This window comes from Anolis carolinensis, chromosome 6, assembly GCF_035594765.1.
Source record: "Anolis carolinensis isolate JA03-04 chromosome 6, rAnoCar3.1.pri, whole genome shotgun sequence".
NCBI lineage: Eukaryota > Metazoa > Chordata > Lepidosauria > Squamata > Dactyloidae > Anolis > Anolis carolinensis.
This window is the reverse complement of record NC_085846.1, coordinates 114,469,602-114,488,523: the sequence shown is the minus strand read 5'-3', so window position 1 is coordinate 114,488,523 and position 18,922 is coordinate 114,469,602. Positions and strand designations below refer to the sequence as shown.

Sequence of the window (18,922 nt, the reverse complement as noted above, 5' to 3'; positions counted from 1 at the left end):
AATCTCTTTTCCAACAATTTGAATCCATTGCTCCATTGTGTCCTAGTCTCTACAGCAGCAGAAAACAAGCTGGCCCTGTCTTCCATATGATGTCATTTCAAATATGTAAACATGGATATTGTGTCATCTCTTAATCTTTTCTTCTGTAGGGTAAATATACTCAGATCCCTCGGCCACTCCTCAAAGGGCTTGGCTTCCAGACTTGGGGCATTTTGGTCTCCTTTCTCTGGACATCTTCTAGCTTTTCAATGCCCTTCTTGAATTGCGGTGCTCGGAACTGGACATAGAATCATTTCAAGTGACCAAAGCAGAACAGAATGGGACTATTCCATCTGTTAATCTAGTCCAGGCATGGGCAAACTTCGGTAATCCAGGTTTTTTGGACTACAACTCCCACAATTCCTAACACTCGGTAGGCTGTTAGGAATTGTGGGACTTGTAGTCCAAAAAACCTGGAGGATCGAAGTTTGCCCATGCCTGGTCTAGACACTGTCCTCCTACGGATGAAGCCTAGAATCACATTGGCTTTTCAAGCTGCCTTGTCATGTTCAACTTGTGGTCTACTAAACATCTCATGACATTGAGAAATTCCCCTCATGTAGGACACTTCAGCCTCTTTTCAGGCATGGAGAGGCATGGACCTCATCACATGATCCAGGGCTAAAAAGAGGCCAAAATGTCCTGAAAGGAGGGAACTCTGAACACAGACTAGCAATTATCTTAAGAGCTCCTACCTCTTGTCGCATTTTACTCTCATGTTTACAACTGAAAAACAGGTGGGATGAGAACCATCACAGTTTCCCCATCTTGTTTCATTGCACAGTAGTCTCTTGTATCTTGTGGGGTTCGATGCAGAACATACGAGGGTTGAATGAAAAGTAATGCCTTCACCTTCGTAACTCCGCAACAGATGGCAGTCTGGTCTGTGGCAGGTCCTGGCTTGTTCAGTAGATTCTCCTGTACAGTTCCATTTGGCAGGAAGCCTTAGCATTGAACGGTTGTGTTGTTAAAGTACAAAGTATGGAACCCTGCGTAGATGGTCGGTCAATGTGACTTAGCAAGATGCAGTCATTGAATTCTTGACAGCAGAAGGTGTCACCCCAAAGGAGATTCATCAGAGAATGCAAGCTGTTTATGGTGATTGTGTAGATGTGAGTTCTGTGCATCGTTGGGTGAGTAAGTTTAAAGATGTTGAGGTGGGAACATCTGACTTGCGTGACAAACAAAGAGTTGGACGTCCTGTGACAGCAACCACTGCGTTTCACAAGCAAAACATTGACAGATTGATTCAGGACGATCGTCGTATCATTCAGAGAGAAATTTCAAGCATATCTGCATTTCATAAGAACGTGTGGGTCACCTTATTGCTTTGCTTGGCTATCGCAAGATCTCTGCACAATGGGTCCTGTGAGACGCCGGTTGCGGAAACAGAGTGTCGACTTCCTCCGTGACGGCTTCAGAAAATGTGTTCATCGTTGGCAGAAATGTATCAAATTGTCTAGTGATTATGTGGAAAAGTGAATAGTGGTAGTTAAAGAGCACATTCTAAGGATTATTTCTGTGTTTGATTTATTAAAATATTCACATCCAAACCCAAGTAATGAAGGTGGAGGCATTACTTTTCATTCAACCCTCAACCCTTTCCTGCCATGGAAAGTAATAGTTTTAACCTGGTTCACTGTCTCTTGTATCCTATGGGATAGGACAATATGATCCCATGGAAAGCAATGGTTTTAACCTGGACCACTGTCTCTTGTGTCATATGGGGTTTGGTGCAGAACAATTTTATCTCATGGAAATAAATGGTGTCAAACTGGTGTCAGTTTCCTTTAATGAAGGGGGCTTTGGGCAAGGCAAGGGATCTCTTGGCTTTTAGATATTGTTGTTTCTCCTGGTTTTTCAAAAAAGTCATTCTGACCGTGTGGTGAATGTAAGATGGATGTATTGCCAACTCTTAGGTTCCCATGTGTGAGTGCGATGGGGATGGCCATGTTCCTGAAGTATTCATCTCCTCTCTGTGTGTTTCATTTCTGCTTTTCTGCTTCTTAGCAGGGGGTTGGACTGGATGGCCCATGAGGTCTCTTCCAACTCTACTATTCTATGATTCTATGATTCTGCCTCAGACATTTCTCCCTCTTGAAATTTATGATGCTAGTTTGGGCCCAGCTCTCTCATTTTGCTTCCCATCCTTTGGATGCTATATTTATTTATCCTTGAACGAGAAGACAAAATAGTTGAAGTTTTTCCTCACTGTTCTCAGCTTGCCACAAGATGAGGGTGGGAACAGATCACAGTATTTATCAAAGAGCTTTGGCCTAAGAGCAAAAGAAATTTACACTGCAGTTTTAAAAATGGCTCTCTAAGCTCCCAATCGATGACTGAGCTTTAAGTAATCCGTCACAGACCAGCAGTGAACAACACGGATTGTTTCTTGCAACACACCATAAATAGCTTCCATGCTTGGGATATCAATTGCTTCCAAGACCAAGGCTTCATGGATGGATCTGCTCAGAGCCGGAGTCTTCTTAAAAGCAAAAAACTTGGATAATCCGGCGTAGGGAGCGAAACAAGACCTTGAGCCAAACAGCGACGAAAAATTCAACTGGTTGTGTCGATCCAAGAGAAGAGAGCAGGAGAAGAAGAAACTAAAAAGGCACCCACTGGCCAAAAACACAAGCTCTTCTTTATCAAAAGTCAAACGTTTTCTTTGGAGCCAGAAGCAACAAATCCAGCAAGTTTCGTAACTTCAACCACACTGTCGTCTTGTTATGTTGGTGTTGTAACCATTGTTTCCCTGTGCTAAGAGGCAAACAATGTTCTTTTCCCTCCCATTGGATCCAGGAGGGGATAAGCTGTCCAATTTGCAACTCACACTCTTCTAAGAGACTCAATAGATCTGAAGATCAGGGATAAACATTCATCATGATCTGCTTCCTGGTACACAATGGGTTGTGCAATACTGGGGAAGCCCCAACTGAGCAAAACAGAAGAATTATGACTTCCCCTTTGTCTTCTAGGAATTGTTTTCTGCAGAAATGTGTACCTGCTGGTATCCAGTTAGCGGCTTAAATGAGCTTAAAAAATTTGAGTCTCCTTCTTTGGTTTTTTTAAACAGACACTGGATGGCCATCAGTCAGGAGTGCTTTAATTGTGTATTCCTGCATGGAAGAGTAGATTTGGACTTGATGGTCCTTTCAGTCTCTTCCAACTCTATGAATCTAAGTCTAGACTAAGTCTATGTATTATTATTTTTTTGGTCATTGCAGAAGTAGGGCATTCCCTACAAGTCTCAACCAGACTCCTTTCAACCCATATTTTATCAGTGGAAATCCTTCCCAACACAGCCATTTTCTAGTTATAGATTTGATTGTGTAGATAATAAAAAATGATGAATCGCCCTTAAAGAAATGGTTGTACTGCAACATGTGATTGTCCTGGGTGGGTGCATAACATACTCAGGACGAGACGAAACTGGACGGAATATGGAGAAATTAAATGGTTTCCAATTGGCAAGTGGGGCAGGCAAGGTGGAATATTCTCAACCTATCTGGACCCATTCATAAAAAAAAAATTGGGTCCAGAGGAAGGAGGCATGGAAATTGAAAGAAAGAACACCAGCAATTTACAATACGCCGACGATACCATCCTACTAGCAGAATCTAGCAAAGACCTGGAATCATTACTGAAGAAAAGTCAAGGAAGGAAGTGCAAAGGGCAGGGTTATAGCTGAACATTCAAAAAACCAAAATAACAACCACAGATGACTTACACAACTTTAAAGCAGACAATGCAGATGTTGAAATAGTTCAAGGTTTTCCATGCTTTTCCTCAGCATTAATCAGAATGGAAACTGCAGTCAAGAAATCGGAAGAGGATGAGGATGTGATCAAAACAGGTTCCGCTACTTGGATGGAACCTTAACTATTCAAGCTGAAATTCAGAGCAGATCACCCCTTCTGCAAATATGGGAGCTACTGTGTGCATTACTGAGTATGTTTATTTATTTACAACATTTATACCCTGCCCTTCTCACCCTGAGGGGACTCAGGGCGGCTTACAAAAATTGGCAAAATTTAATGCCCAAAATGCAATCATAAAAACAAGCAATATAAACAGATCCATTAATAACACTGTTAAAACACATTATAAAAACCTTTAAAACGTATATATAATTAATTCCATTAGTCCGTGATCCTCATGCTTTATCCTTAAATCAGGCCATGTCAACTTTGTCATTTACTCATCAAAAGCTTGGAGATCTGTTCTAAGTTCCAGTCTGGACTTGGATGGAGCCATGGGTGAATATTGAAAATACAAAGTTTCAATTGATCTACATTAAACTCCTGCTTAGTTTGAGAATATGGAAAGGATGTGTGTTAAAAACATGTACATTACAACACCCATATCTGCAGGTTAGGTATCATTTAGGTTTCATCTATCTAAGTCCGATAAAGTATGTCCTCCCTAGATCCTCTATTATATTCTTTATATCAGTAGGGTTTGATATTATCCATAGTTCTGCAGATCCATGTGAAGTCTGTGGATACAGGGATTGTAGTGTCCATGGTTTTGTGCATTCACATTAAGTGTGGTAATGCTTTCCTGATAACTGGCAAATAGAGGGAGAAAACATGGAGGCAGTGACAGACTTTATATTTCTAGGTGCAAAGATTACTGCAGGCACAGTGCAGCCAGGATATCAGAAGACGTTTACTTCTTGGGAGGAGAGCAATAATCAACCTTGATAAAATAGTGAAGAGTAGAGATATCACACTGGCAATGAAGGTCCGCATAGTGAAAGCAATGGTATTCCCCATAGTAACCTATGGATGCGAGAGCTGGACCATAAGGAAGGCTGAGCGAAGGAAGATAAATGCTTTTGAACTGTGGTGTTGGAGGAAAATCCTGAGAGTGCCTTGGATTGCAAGAAGGTCCAACCAGTCCATCCTCCAGGAAATAATGCCCAACTTCTCAATGGAAGAAAGGATATTAGAGGCAAAAATGAAGTACTTGTCCACATAATGAGAAGACAAGAAAGCTTGGAGAAGATCATGATGCCGGGGAAATGGAAGGAAAAAGGAAGAGAGGCTGACCATGAGCGAGGTGGATGGATGGTATCCTTGAAGTGACTGGCTTGACTTTGAAGGAGCTGGGGGTGGTCACGGCTGACAGGAAGCTCTGGCATTGACTGGTATATGAGGTCACAAAGAGTCGGAAACAACTGAATGAATAAACAACAACAACATGCTTTTCTATGAGTACAGAGGTTGTACTGTGTAAGATGAGAACTAAATCAAAGTTTGGTTTAGGCTGTAGTGCCCAGAATCCCCCAGCCAACATGGCAGTCAGGCAGGCTAGAGCATTCTGGATGCTGTGGTTACTCTAGAAGTAGTTTTTCCAAGTTCTGAGTGCTTTACTGAAAATAAAAATTAAAAAGGCACAGATTTCCCAAGGGAATAACCGCCAAACGCCTCTGACATATTGCTATTAATCTCCGCACCAAGAGCATCCATCTGTTTTATTTCCCAAGTGGATGGAAAGGTGAATGTTGAACACCTCTGCATATTATTCTCCAAGGAAGGAAGAGGTGGGCGGAAAGCCCTTCCAAATGTTACAAGTCTCCAAATCAAAATGTTTCTTCCTTCCTAGCAAAAAGAGGAGGGGAAAAAAACAGAAAGAAAGAGAGCATTTGTTGCTAAACAGCTGCTAATCCCAAAAGCTGGAGGACAGCTGGTCTCCCCCAAACAAACACCGGCACCGTCGTCCTTTCTGTGTGCTTTGCCTTCGGAGCTGAAGGCGCAAAAATAAACCACACGGTCCAGCTGCTGCAGTTTAGCATCTAAATGTCATCTCTCTTTGTTTGGGAATGAGACCTAAAAAGAGACAAGACTACGAGGTGGTAGTGATGGGGAAATGGAGATCACTATCTTGGAGAGATAGGCGAGATAGAATTTCAATAAATAAATATAACTCCTTTTCGGTTTCTTCCTTGGAGAGCAACCGGCGCCAGTCTCAGCCACGGCTTGTCACCAAGGCACCGGTGTTTAATATCAAGCCGGGCGTCGGACAACATAAAGCTGAATGGCAGCTGAGACAGGTTTAGTTTGATGGCAAATGAAGCGAAGCCTGACCTTATTTTTATTGTCAGAACTGAGAAAGTTGTTTGAGATGACAACTCCCAGCATCTTGCAGGCAGTGTGGCCATGAGAAGGTCTAGATAAGGTATGGGCAACGTTGAGCCCTCCAGGTGTTTTGGACTCCAACTCCCACCATTCCTAACAGCCTCAGGCCCCTTCCTTTCCCCCCTCAGCCGCTTAAGCGGCTGAGGGGGGAAAGGAAAGGGCCTGAGGCTGTTAGGAATGGTGGGAGTTGGAGTCCAAAACACCTGGAGGGCTCAATGTTGCCCATGCCTGGTCTATACCATTCCTAGGTTCTGGACCAGGAACTTCATAGAACCATAAGGTTGGAAGAGACCACAATAATTATCCAGTCCAACCCCATTCTGCCAGACACAATCCAAGCCCTCCCGGCAAATGGCCACTCAGCTTTTCCCTAAAAACCTCCAGAGCAAGAGACACCGACACACTCTCCACTATCAAATAGCTTCAAGTCTCATTCTTCCTTGGCTCCACCTTCAATGTGATATCTTTCAAATATTTAAACATGACTATCATGTCCCCACTCAACCTTGTCTTCTCCAAGCTAAACATACCCAGTTCCATAAGCTGCTCCTGGCAGGGATTTACGGTTCCCAAACTTTTGACCATTTTGGTTGCACTTCTCTGTACACTTTCCATCTTGTCCATCTCCTCCTTGAACTGTGATGCCCAGAACGGGACATAGGATTATTCCAGGTGAGGTCTGACCAAAGCAGAAAAGATTTGGACTATTATTTCCTTCCATATAGACCAGGCCTGGGCAAACTTTGGCCCTCCAGGTGTTTTGGACTTCAACTCCCACAAATCCTAACAGCCTACCATCCATTAAGAATTGTGGGAGTTGAAGTCCAAAACACTTGGCAGGCCCAAGTTTGCCCAGGCCTGATCTAGACACTATAACCTTGCTAAATTCACATTGGCTCTTTTAGCTGCCACATCACACATGAGTCATGATCAACTTGTGGTTTACTAAGATCCCTAAATTCCTTTGGCATGGACTGTTTTCAAACCAGGTGTCACCCAATGTCTTATGCCTGTGATAGGTTCCCCTATGGAAGCGCCATATATACTCTTGTATAAGTCAACCCCATGTAATAATAATAATAATAATAATAATAATAATAATAATAATAATAATAATAATAATAATAATAATAATAATAATCTTTATCTATTCCCCACCCTCTCCCCCCGAGGGGACATGTATAAGTCAAGGGCAGGTTTGGGAGCCAAAATTATAGATTTTGATAGTTTTTTGGGTTGACTTTTTGTTCAAATTTCGTAGACATGAGAACACACAACCTCCAGAGAGTTGGAAAGCAGACATGCTTAATTCATTTGTAGAATCCACTGCATGTCCTTCTTGAAAAGGTAACATTAGTGAAAATTAGAGTTGCTGGCACACATATGCAAGTGTGTTGGGTTGTGTCTTCCACTGCAATTTTGTATTTAGTTGCTTATTTCACTGGAAAACCTAGGAGTCGTTCATCTTTGAATGCATCTACACTGTAGAATTATTGCAGTTTGACACCACTTTAACTGCCACAGCTCAATGCTATGGAATCCTGAGAGTTGTAGTTTGCTGAGGCACCAGCACTCTTTGGCAAATAAGGCAAAAGACCTTGTAAAACTACAACTCCCATGCTTTTGAAGGCAGTCATGGTTTGGTCCAAATGTCCCCCCTTTGTTACCTCTTCAATGACTGCTTCTCTTATCCAACTCTAAGTTCTTGTTTATTTTTTTACAATAAATGTATGACTTTCTCTTGAATAGAGATATTTTCTAAAAACATTATGTTCCAAAGGTGAAACCTCTCACTCTGCAATTCAACATCAAAAGTTTGTGAGATTAATTTCTGAGTCCTGCAGGAAGCGGCCCCGTCTTTGCCCAGATTGGAAGTGTGAGGATGGATGCCTCATCTCCAAGGCAGCAAAGATGTATTAATTAATTCCTTATCTTTCCGTGCTGCAAACAAGACACAGAATAGAATAGAACAGATGCTTCCTTTAAAATCCCATTAACCTTTCTGCCAACATTAATTTTTTAAAAAACTTTTTTTCAGCATTCTTTGCTCTTTATCCCTTTTAAAAGACAGCTTGGGATGATTTTTGAAAAGTGTTTGGAAGGAAAGAAAACCACCAGAAAGAAATCAGTGCTGGAATCTTTGAGAAAAGATCCTTTCTAAGTTCTGTTTCTCCAAATTAGCATCACAACAACATGAAGGGTACGTTTCATTCCCATTTCTTCCAGTTTGGGCGCTATTCCCTTGTTTCTAACACAGAGAGGTATGGAACCTAGGAGAGACTGGGGAAGTTGGGTGTGGTTCTACACTGTAGAATTAATGCACTTTGACAACACTTGAACTGCCATGGCTCAATGCTATGGAATCCTGGGATCTGTAGTTTGGTGAGGCACTCTCAGATGGAGACGACGAAGACTTTGCAAAACCCCAACTCCCAGGAGACCTTATGAAAGGGAGACTTCCAAGTCATCCTGTTTCCTCAACAAACTCAAAACCACAGCTTCCTTCATTGAGTCTTTCCATCTATAATGGGGCCTTCCTCTTTTCCTCTTGCTTTCTATGTTTACCAAGCATTGTTCTCTTCTTCAGTGAGTTCTTCCTTTTCATTATATCGCCCAAGTAGGATATTCTCTGCTTAGTCTTGGCTTCTAGGAAGAGTTCAGGCTCAATTTTCTCTAGGACCCATTTACTGATCTTCAGTATCCATAAAGCTCTTCTCCAAATGAGTTGATTTGCTTCCTATTGGCTTTCTTCATTGTCCATCTTTTGCAATCATGCATAGATATAAGGAATATTGTGAGTATATGGTTTTACATGATGTGAAATAGTGCTCCTTGCAGCCTGCTCTGAAGTGAACCTACGTGTTTTGATGTTTCTCCGATCTGCTTTGTATATATTGTATATTGCAATAAAGTTAAAGAGCCGCTTTGAAAACTGAATGAAGGAGGCGATTTATCTGTTTCAACTGACACATACAATGCATGGACCATCCAACTTTAGCATTAAGTGATATATCTTGACACTTAAAGATCCGGTCTAGTTCCTTCCAAGCTGTCTTTCCAAATCATCATCTAATGTTTTCTTGATAGCTTAAGATGCATCTACACTGTAGAATGAATGAAATTAGACACCACTTGAACTGCCATGGCTCAATTCTATGGGGTCACAGGAGTTGCAGTTTTACAAGGACTTTCAGGGCTGGGGCATCACCAAACTACAATTTTCAGGATTCCATAGCATTGAGTATTGGCAGTTAAAGTGGTGCCAAACTGCATTAATTCTGCAGTGTAGATGAGTCCTATACGATTGAGCCAAAGGATGGACTAAAGATCCCCAGCTCTCTAAGATGCTCCACACAGTGATGTATAGTTTTCCAAGCCTCTTTTCATTAGACACCCTGCTTTTGACATGTTTCATGGAGTCCTCCGTCTCTATTTATAAGAACAATTCTTTCCACACCTTCAAAAGTCACCTTTTTCTTGGTTGCTGTGAGTCTTTTGGACTGCATGGCCATGTTCCAGAAGCATTCTACTGGAACATGGCCATACAGTTCAAAAGACTCACAGCAACCCAGTGATTCCGGTCATGAAAGCCTTTGACAACAAGTTGCATTTTTTCTTTTAAATGCACCTTTCAGAAGCCTGTGGCCCCTTCTACACTGCCATATAATCCAAATTATCAAAGCAAAAAGCTTTGAGCTGGATTATATAATTCTACATTGCCAGTTCAAAGCAGTGTAGAAGGGACCAAAGATAATTCTCTCCCATCCCAAAGCACTTGTCCATTCAAATTAAAACTATCCATTTGTTGGGCAGTGCCAGAAAAGATAGAAAGCCCCTACTTTCTACTTTTCTTCAATCTTTAGAAATATCGGTTCTTATTATGCTTTGGGAACATTACATAACGCATCAGAAAGTGTGGAGAATCACAAGCGGCTGTGCAGTTAAAAATGTGAGTGTGTGTTTGGGTACGTGTGATATGCACCGAAATTTCAAAGCACCTGCAGCAATCTGCATGAAACGATCTGAGCAACAGCAAGCAAAAGTGGGACACACACAGACCTCTTCTTACAAATCGGCTGCTTTGGGGTTTGCTGCTTTCAGGGAACCCTTGCTATGCTATCTTTATCTACCTCTGGCAGTTGTTTCGGCTTCAGGTTTTTGGGCACACATGCAATTCATATAGGCTATGAGCAAAAGGAATGAGCCAGCGTGAATTGAATGTTGAAATGCGACACTGGACACCAGGGTTTGAATCTCCGCTTGGTCATGGAAAACCCTTGGTTTCTCTCCGCTTCAGAGGAAGGCAAAAGCAAACCCCCTCTGAACAATTCTTGCCAAGAAAACCCTTAGGGTCAACATAAAGGCACAAAACAACAACAATTAGCAAAGCTGTCTCAAGTTACTTTTTGGACTTTAGCTCCCAGTGTTCCCTGGGCATAAAGGGTGGGGACTCTGGGAGCTGTAACCTCTCCCTCAAAGAATCATCGAATCATAAAGTTGGAAGAGACCTCATGGGTCATCCAGTTCAACCCCCTGCCAATAATCAGGAAAATCGCATTCGAAGCACTCCCGACAGATGGCCATCCAGCCTCTGCTTAAAAGCCTCCAAAGAAGGAGCCTCCACCATATCTCCCTCCAAAACTATTCAAAGATCTGATCCTGTGGTTGGGCTTTATGACTTTAGACAACATCTTTTGTCTAAAGACATATTTGTCTTCGGACATATATTTTCACCCAGAAATGCTCCCAGGATTCAGAAAATCAGTATGGTCATGCTGGCTGGAGGATTCTGGAAATTGGTTTGTGCTAGCATACATTTTCGCCAATGTAACACAGTGCCTCTTTGAATCCAAAATGGTCACGGGTCTGGAAATTACAAATCCCTATGAGAAGCATCCTAGGCAGCTGGGTGTGTTTAGCCTGGAGAAGAGAAGGTTAAGAAAGGACACGATAGATGTGTTGAAATATTCTGAAAGGATGTCATACTAAGGAGGGGCCAAGCATGTTTTCTGCTTCTCCAGGACATGGAGCAATAGATTCAAGTTGCAGGAAAAGATTCCAAATAAACATTAGGAAGAATGTATTAATGGTAAGAGCTGCTTGACAGCAAAATACACAACCTTGAAGGGTGAAGTCTCCTTCCTTGAAGGTTGGATGGCCATCTCTTTGGAGGGCTTTGAATGTGTCTTCATGTGGCAAGATAGGACTGGACTGGATGGCCTTAAGAGTCTCTTTTAACTCTATGAGTCTATGGATGCATCTCCATTATGGTTTGACGTCGCTTTAACTGTTGTGGCTCAATGCTACAGACTCCTCAGAGTCGTAGTTTTGCAAGATCTCCAACCTTCTCTGCCAAAGAGTGCTGGCACCTCATCAAACCGATAATCCTAAAAGTCCTTAACACTGAGCCATGGTAATTAAAACAGTGTCAAGCTGAATTAATTCTGTAGTGCAGATGCACCCTAAGTGGCCCTGGAGTTGAACTTTACCTGTTCCTGGCTCAGTTCAATGTAAAGTTGTTCACTTTTTTTGTATTTTCACCCGGTCATCAAATCAGCGAAACCGCATCTGTTGCCTTTAGTGCCTTTGACCACAGAAAGCTCTTCTCCTTTTTGTTTCGTTCTTGGAAGGAAACAGCTTTTGATAATTAGCTGCTGTTGCTGCTGAAACAATGATGGACGAGCAAGGACGGTGGGCTGTTTAATCACGAGTCAAACATGCCAACGCCGATTAATCACTTTTAATCAACACAAGTGATGAAAGGATGGGTGTGCACAGTGTGCATGTTTGTGTGTGTTTCCAAATGCAATGTCCCTTGTAGTTTCCACTGATTACATTTGATTTCCTTTTGAACGACACGGCTTACTTAATTAGCCAAGGAGAATGAATTGCTTCTTTAACTAGAACCGACATTGCCACCTTGCAAGAGGATGCAAACTGAGCCGCACTTCATATTCCTACCTGCCTACGACGCGGTTTATTAGATTTGGGATGGTGAGGATTTTCTGTCTGCAGTGGCAGACCTGCATCTTAAGTAGCAATAATAAAAAAAGAGAAATGCACTGTCTCCACATTGCAGTGTGAATGTATCTATTTTGTACTTCCCTAGACTCACGACAGAATGGAGAACGCCGGGTCTCCGAAATCTCTACATTTGCCAGGCTTAACGAGGCATTCTAGTGACAGAAAATACAAATATGTCTCATTTAATACCTTAGTTGTCGTTCAGAGGCAGAAATAACATGGGGAAAAAAATAAGGCAAAACAGAAGAGCAGTTCAATATGTTCCAGCAAATTTTGATCTGAAACTAACAGTGTGAGCACACAATACACATAAGTAAACACAAGCATTTTGACCCTTTGAGAAACCACATAAAAGCTTCTTCCAATGCAAGGATGGCTATTTTCTTTCTCCACTTTACATATGATTGTTGTTCGGTGTCCAAAGTTACAGATTTAGAGTTGGTGAAACAGGCATTATTTGCTCCCCTTTTCTCTTTCAATGGTTGATTTCATATCCACAGATTCAACAGATAGAGATCTCAGCATGAAACCAAAGACCACACCAATAATTTCTGACAAAAAAGGCTGCTGTGTTGTAGAGAATGACCTTGGAAGTACTATATTTTTGCACAGCCCGTTCCTGGCAAAAGAATAGCGTATTATCCCCAAGCATATGTTTCCTTTTCGTTACATCACTTTGGCTTATTAATTGCTTATGTCCATCGTACATGTCTCCCATTGCTAGGAGCACGCAAGTGATGATTGCTCACAACAACATGTCACAACGGCTTAGGACTGCTTGGGAAATGTGATCCCATTCCTATGAATGTCATCTTTCACCTACTCATGGGGCAAATGGTGAGTCTTCTAGATGATCAATGACATTATTTTTATGTCCTTCGCTTCTAACCAGTCTCTTTAGATTACGCATGTCATTAATACACCGTTCTGGTGACATACCCAAGAGTCTTGTAGGCTAAAACATTTATTACTACATCAAGCAGATGCGTGACTGCTAAGATGGGAAATAATAGCCCTAGGTTCTCATACTTAGTAAGCCAATAGGACGTGTGGCATTTGAAGGAGAAGAAAGAAGAGGAGAAGGAGAAGATCATTGCCCTATTATTATTGTTGTCGTTGCCCCATTTTCCTCTCCTAAATGAGACTCAAAGATATTTATTTATTTATTTATTTACAGTATTTATATTCCGCCCTTCTCACCCCGAAGGGGGCTCAGGGCGGATTACAATGAACACATATATGGCAAACATTCAATGTCAACAGACAAACAACATATATAGACAGACACAGAGGCATTTAACATTTTTTTCCAGCTTCATGATTTCCGGCCACAGGGGGAGCTGTTGCTTCACTGTCCACTAGTGGCTGTACTTCCTCATTCCTTTCCTCGTGTTTTGCTGGCAGTTTTATGATGTTGTAAATTAGTTAAATTAGCCTCCTGCATAAAGCGTACCTAAATTTCCCTACTTGACAGATGCAACTGTCTTTCGGGGCTGCATAGGTCAACAGCAAGCCGGGCTATTTAATGGTCGGGGGCTTAACCCGACCTGGGCTTCGAACTCATGACCTCTCGGTCAGTAGTGATTTATTGCAGCTGGTTACTAGCCAGCTGCACCACAGCCCGGCCCTACGCATAGAGTTGAAATAATTCCAAGCTAATGAGAGTAAGCAGCATTACGTAATCAAGTACAAGCATAGTTAATTGCATAGTAAAACCCATCATCCACGGCACATAATATATAGCCAAGCATCTTACATACAAAATACAAAAATAGAAGATAAACATGGAACGATATTGTTTGATGTAGGATATGAGGGTGTTGTAAGGGTAAACATCAATGTTTGACAATGGTCTTGACTCATTTGGGTCATGAGCACATGCTAGGATTGGGTCTGGGGGCTTTAGGGATCTTAACTTAGGACCCTGAGAGTTACATGCAACCCGCAGGCTTCAATTCACCACCCTTGACTTATTCATTGTGTAACCCAAGAACTAGGATTCAAAATGCATCTACACTGCAGAATTAATGCATTTTGGCACAACTTGAACTGCCATGCTCCATGCTGGGGAACCATGGGAGTTGTTGTTTGGAGAAGCACCAGCTCTCTATGGCAAAGAAGGTGAAAGATGCTGTAAAACTACAACTCCAAGGATTGCACTGCATTGAGTCATAGCACTTCAAGTGGTGCCAAACTGAGTTAATTCTACAGTGCAAATCTCTGGTATGGAAAGGGGAGGTTGGTAGAAAGAAAAAAGAAAGCAATTTAAGAGAGACATAATCTCCTCTGACTAGTTGACAAGACAGTGCAGGAGATGGGGTCAGCCTCCTGACATATATTCACTGTGTATATATCATTGCAATAAAGCAGAGAAAATAGAAATGTCTGAAGAAGGACAAACCTTTGCACGATGTAGGACTCTCTCCGTTCCTCCGTCTACTAGAAGGGGCAGGCAGCTATAACTCCCAAGTAAACCTGAGGCCCATCTACACTGCAATATGACACAGTTTAGACACTGCATTATATGGTCAGTTTGTAGACTTATATAATGCACTTCAGAAACTCCATTATATGGTTCCACACTGAACATATAATGCAGTTTCAAACCTGAGATTTCAGTCAAGGTATCTTAGATGGATAACATAGAACCGTGTCTTAAGGATAATCCAGCTGCTGTAACTATCTATTGCAGAAACGTTTCTGGTCTCCAGGGATGCATCTACACAGTAGAATGAAGCAGTTTGACACCACTTTAACTTCCATGGCTCCATGCTATGGAATTATAGGAGTTGTAGTTTCCTTAGGCACCAGCATTCTTTAGCAGGGAAGCCTAAAGGTTTTGTAAATCCATGAGTCCCAAGTTTCTATAGCATTGAGCCATGGTAGTTATAGTGGCATGGAACTGTATTAATTCTACAGTGTAGACACATCCAATAAATAACGAAAGTCTAGTAGCAGTTGTCAGTTTGGCTTCTGTCACCAAGCAGATGGATTTTGAAGTCCTTGGGTGCATCTATACTGTAAAATAAATCTGGTTTTGATACTGCTTTCACTGCCATGGTTCAATGCAATGGAATTGCAGTTTTAGTCTTCTCTCTCAAAGAGTGCTGGTGCCTCACCAAACTGTAATTCCTAAACTACAACTCTAAAGTGAGATTCTCCTCCTCTTCTCCATCTTCCTTGCTATTCCCAAGCTGTCTGCTTTCCTTCACACTTGTCTGTTTTGTTTGTTTTTAATGCTGCAATTTCACAATTGTGATCATGAGGTTGATGATGATGCAGGAAGGCAAAGTTAAGAGAGTGTGAAGAGGTCTAATTATGGGACGATGGAATGGCAAGTTGATGTCATTGTGCTATCGACAAGATGGAAAAATATCAAAAGTCCTCAGCTGTATCTATTCTCTGCAATAATGTTACTGTTGAAGAATAGTAAGTTGTTGCAATAAAGCTCAAAGGCAATCTGCTTTGGGTCTGCTTACCAAAAGTTTCATTCTCGGAGCTGAGGCGTGCGAAGCATTCTTCCCGTAGAGATGCAAGCTTTAGCAGGATGGAGCAGTCAGAGGACATTCCCGACACCTATAAAAAGCCCAGGGAGAACAAGGGAAAAAAGGTTGGTCTTCCATTGGTAGTATGATGTTATTTCAAACCATACAGTCTTCCCTTGAAAATCCTACGCACATCTGAAAGCATCAGCAGAAAACCTACACTATGAGGATCTGCCACATATCATAGAAGGCATGCTTATCAATTTTGCAGATGACACCAAATTGGGAGGGATTGCTAGGAGACCACAAGGTGAATGCGAATCAAAAGTGTGATGCAGAAGCTAAAAAAAGCCAATGCAATTCTAGGTTGTATCCATTGGATCTAGTATCTTGTTAGTTCCACTCTATACTGCTTTGGCCAGACCTCATCTGGAATAATAATAATGTTCAGGTGAATATTGACAAGCTGGACTGTGTCCAAAGAAGAGCAACAAAGATTTGGAAACCTAGCTTTATGAGGAGCAGTTTATTGTGCCTGGTTTGTTTAACTTGTGGAAGAGAAGGCTGAGAGGAGGGAACATGAAATATTTCAAATATTTGAAAGGAAGTCCCATAGGTTTGAGGTCTGGAGGTCCTTTTGGATTCATCACTGACGCTTGATGCTCAGGTGTCAGCAGTGGCAGGGAGGGCCTTCACACAATTAAAACTTGTGTGCCAGTTGTGACTGTACCTTGAAAAGCCTGACTTGGCCATGGTGGTCCACTCCTTAGTTACATTCAGAATGGACTACTATAATGCCCTCTACGTGGGGCTGCCTTTGAAGATGAATCAGAAACTGCAGTTAGTGCAAAGGTTGGCAGTCAGATTACTAACCAGGATGAGCTGAAGAGAGCATACCATGCTCCTCTGGCTCCTGACCAGTTTCCTCATCTAATTCAAAGTTTGGGTAATTACTTATAAAGCCCTATACATTTCAGGTCCAACCTATCTTTGAGACTGCATCTCGTTCTATGAACTGGCACAGACATTGAGTTCTGCTGGGGAGGCCCTTCTCGTGGTCCCGCCTTTGGTTGGTGGGGATGAGAGGGCCTTCTCGGTGGTGGTGCCCTGACTCTGGAATGCCCTCCCTAGAGAGATCAGGACAGCCCCTTCGCTTTCAAGCCTTCCATTACAGTTTACAAACAGTAAACCTTTCCATTACAGTTTTTAAAACAAGCCTTTGATCTTACACAGATTTTTAAGGACTAGTCCAAGGACTTACTGTGGGCATCACGTCGGCACTGGGATGTGTCAATCGAAACAACTTGTTTTTATCTGCAACTATGACTGAATTTTATAAATTATAATGTTTTACATTGTATTATGTATGTGTATGATTGTAATTCTGTGGTTTTATCGTTTTAGATTTATGTACTGTCTATATGCGGCACTTTGCTGTATTTTGTTAGCTGCCCCGAGTCCCTTCGGGGAGATGGTAGAAGTAAAGTTTTATTATTATTTGTTATTGTGCTCTGCTGCTCAGGAGACTAGAACACAACTGTCCTGTTTTGTCTTTCAAGAACAGCCTTAAAACAGTGTGGTAAGTAAATGAAAACTGCTTTACTTCAAAACATAAAGAACAGCACACTCAGTGGAATAATGCAAAAGGAAGCAAGTAAGTCTTAGGGCAAACACAGTTCTTAAATCTGATAAATTCCCAAATCAAGTAGCAGTCTTACTTCAGACAAAGAAACACCAGTAAATCCTTATGAGTAGTTTCCCAGATGGAGACTCGAAGCAGGCACAAGGGGAGCGAAGGCTTAGGCTTTAGAGTCAGTTTGTTACCAGCAAGAGCTGGCTGCACCTGCTTCTGATTTATAGCCCTGAGTTCCCCGACAGCTGCTAGGGTGGTTCCCAATTACTCTGCATTTCCGGTAGCTATTTTAGCTGAACGACATCTCTGCTCTGTTTCTTTTCACCTTTCCTGAAATGTGGGCACTTGCAAAATCTCCTCCTCAGATTCTGACTGCCCCTCTGACTCATGAACATTTTCCTGCTCCCCTTCCTCTTCTGAAGAAGAGGAATCCCTAACAACAACAGAGCAATGGATTCAGATGGCAGAAAAAGAGTTTTGGCATAAACATTAGGGAGAATTTCCTTATGGTAAGAGCTGTTCAAAATTGAAATATGCTGCCTTGGCGTCCGGTGCAGTCTCCTTCTCTGGAAATTTTACAGCAGAGGCTGGATGGTTATCTGTTGGGGGTGCTTGGATTGTGTTCTCCTGCATGGCAGGATGGGGTTGGACTGGATGGCCCTTGTGGTCCCTTCCAACTGTGATTTAACTGAGTCCCAACAAAATCGTGAAGGTACTACCCTGTTTCCCCTAAAATAAGACATCCCCAGAAAAAAGACCTAGTAGAGATTTTGCTGAATTGCTAAATATAAGGCCTCCTCCGAAAGTAAGACCTAGCAAAGTTTTTGTTTGGAAGCATGCCCAACGAACAGAACACCACAGCATGCAGGATCGGTAAATGTACGTACCAGAAAGTGTTGTACATGAAAATATTGTTAGTAACAAGAAATTCTTGATAGGATTCACAGTTTGTCTGGTTATGCTGGTTTATGATGACAACTACTGTACAGTGTATAATAAATGTTCTTTTTTGTTCAACAATAAATGTGAATTCTTCTTCATGGAAAAACAAGACATCCCCTGAAAATAAGACCCAGAGCATCTTTGGGAGCAAAAATTAATATAAGATACTGTCTTATTTTTGTGGAAACACGGTAACTGCGATGCAGATCTTATCCCTTGACCTGGAAAAAAGAGAGCCGTAATATCTCAATTTGTGAGTGATATATGTTAGCTTGACATGTCATCACAACCTCTGAATAAATGCCTGCTGCCGCACAGTGATATTATTACTCGTATATTAGGAAAGAAAATTAGGTCAATATGTACTTGAGATGTGGAACCTTGGACTATTAATACATTTGAGTAAATATATATATATGGAAGGGAAATTGCAAGGCGTAGTTTCCAGACTGCTGTGCAAACACGCCTCCTATCCGATCGCACAACACGGGGCCAGAAGTTACCCAAGAGAACAATGTCTCCCAAATGGATTTGCCGTGCTTGTTCTAATCATCAAAAACTTCTGCATCTGATGGATTCGGGCGACGGGGAATTTTCTAGGTGGGTTCTCTTCAGGCTGGTATTAAACATCTGAAAAAAAGGGATATGAAAGAGAC

At 41.8% G+C, this 18,922-nt stretch overlaps 1 protein-coding gene across 1 annotated transcript in view; it reads right to left on the bottom strand.

The window, feature by feature from the left end:
- Nucleotides 1–18,922, bottom strand: part of LOC100564326 (vasoactive intestinal polypeptide receptor) — a 105,264-nt gene that overhangs the window by 55,528 nt on the left and 30,814 nt on the right. Inside the window, exon 2 of the mRNA XM_003221880.4 lies at nt 15,686–15,782. Coding sequence (XP_003221928.2) covers nt 15,686–15,782 — 97 coding nt within the window. The remainder of the gene's footprint in view (nt 1–15,685; nt 15,783–18,922) is intronic.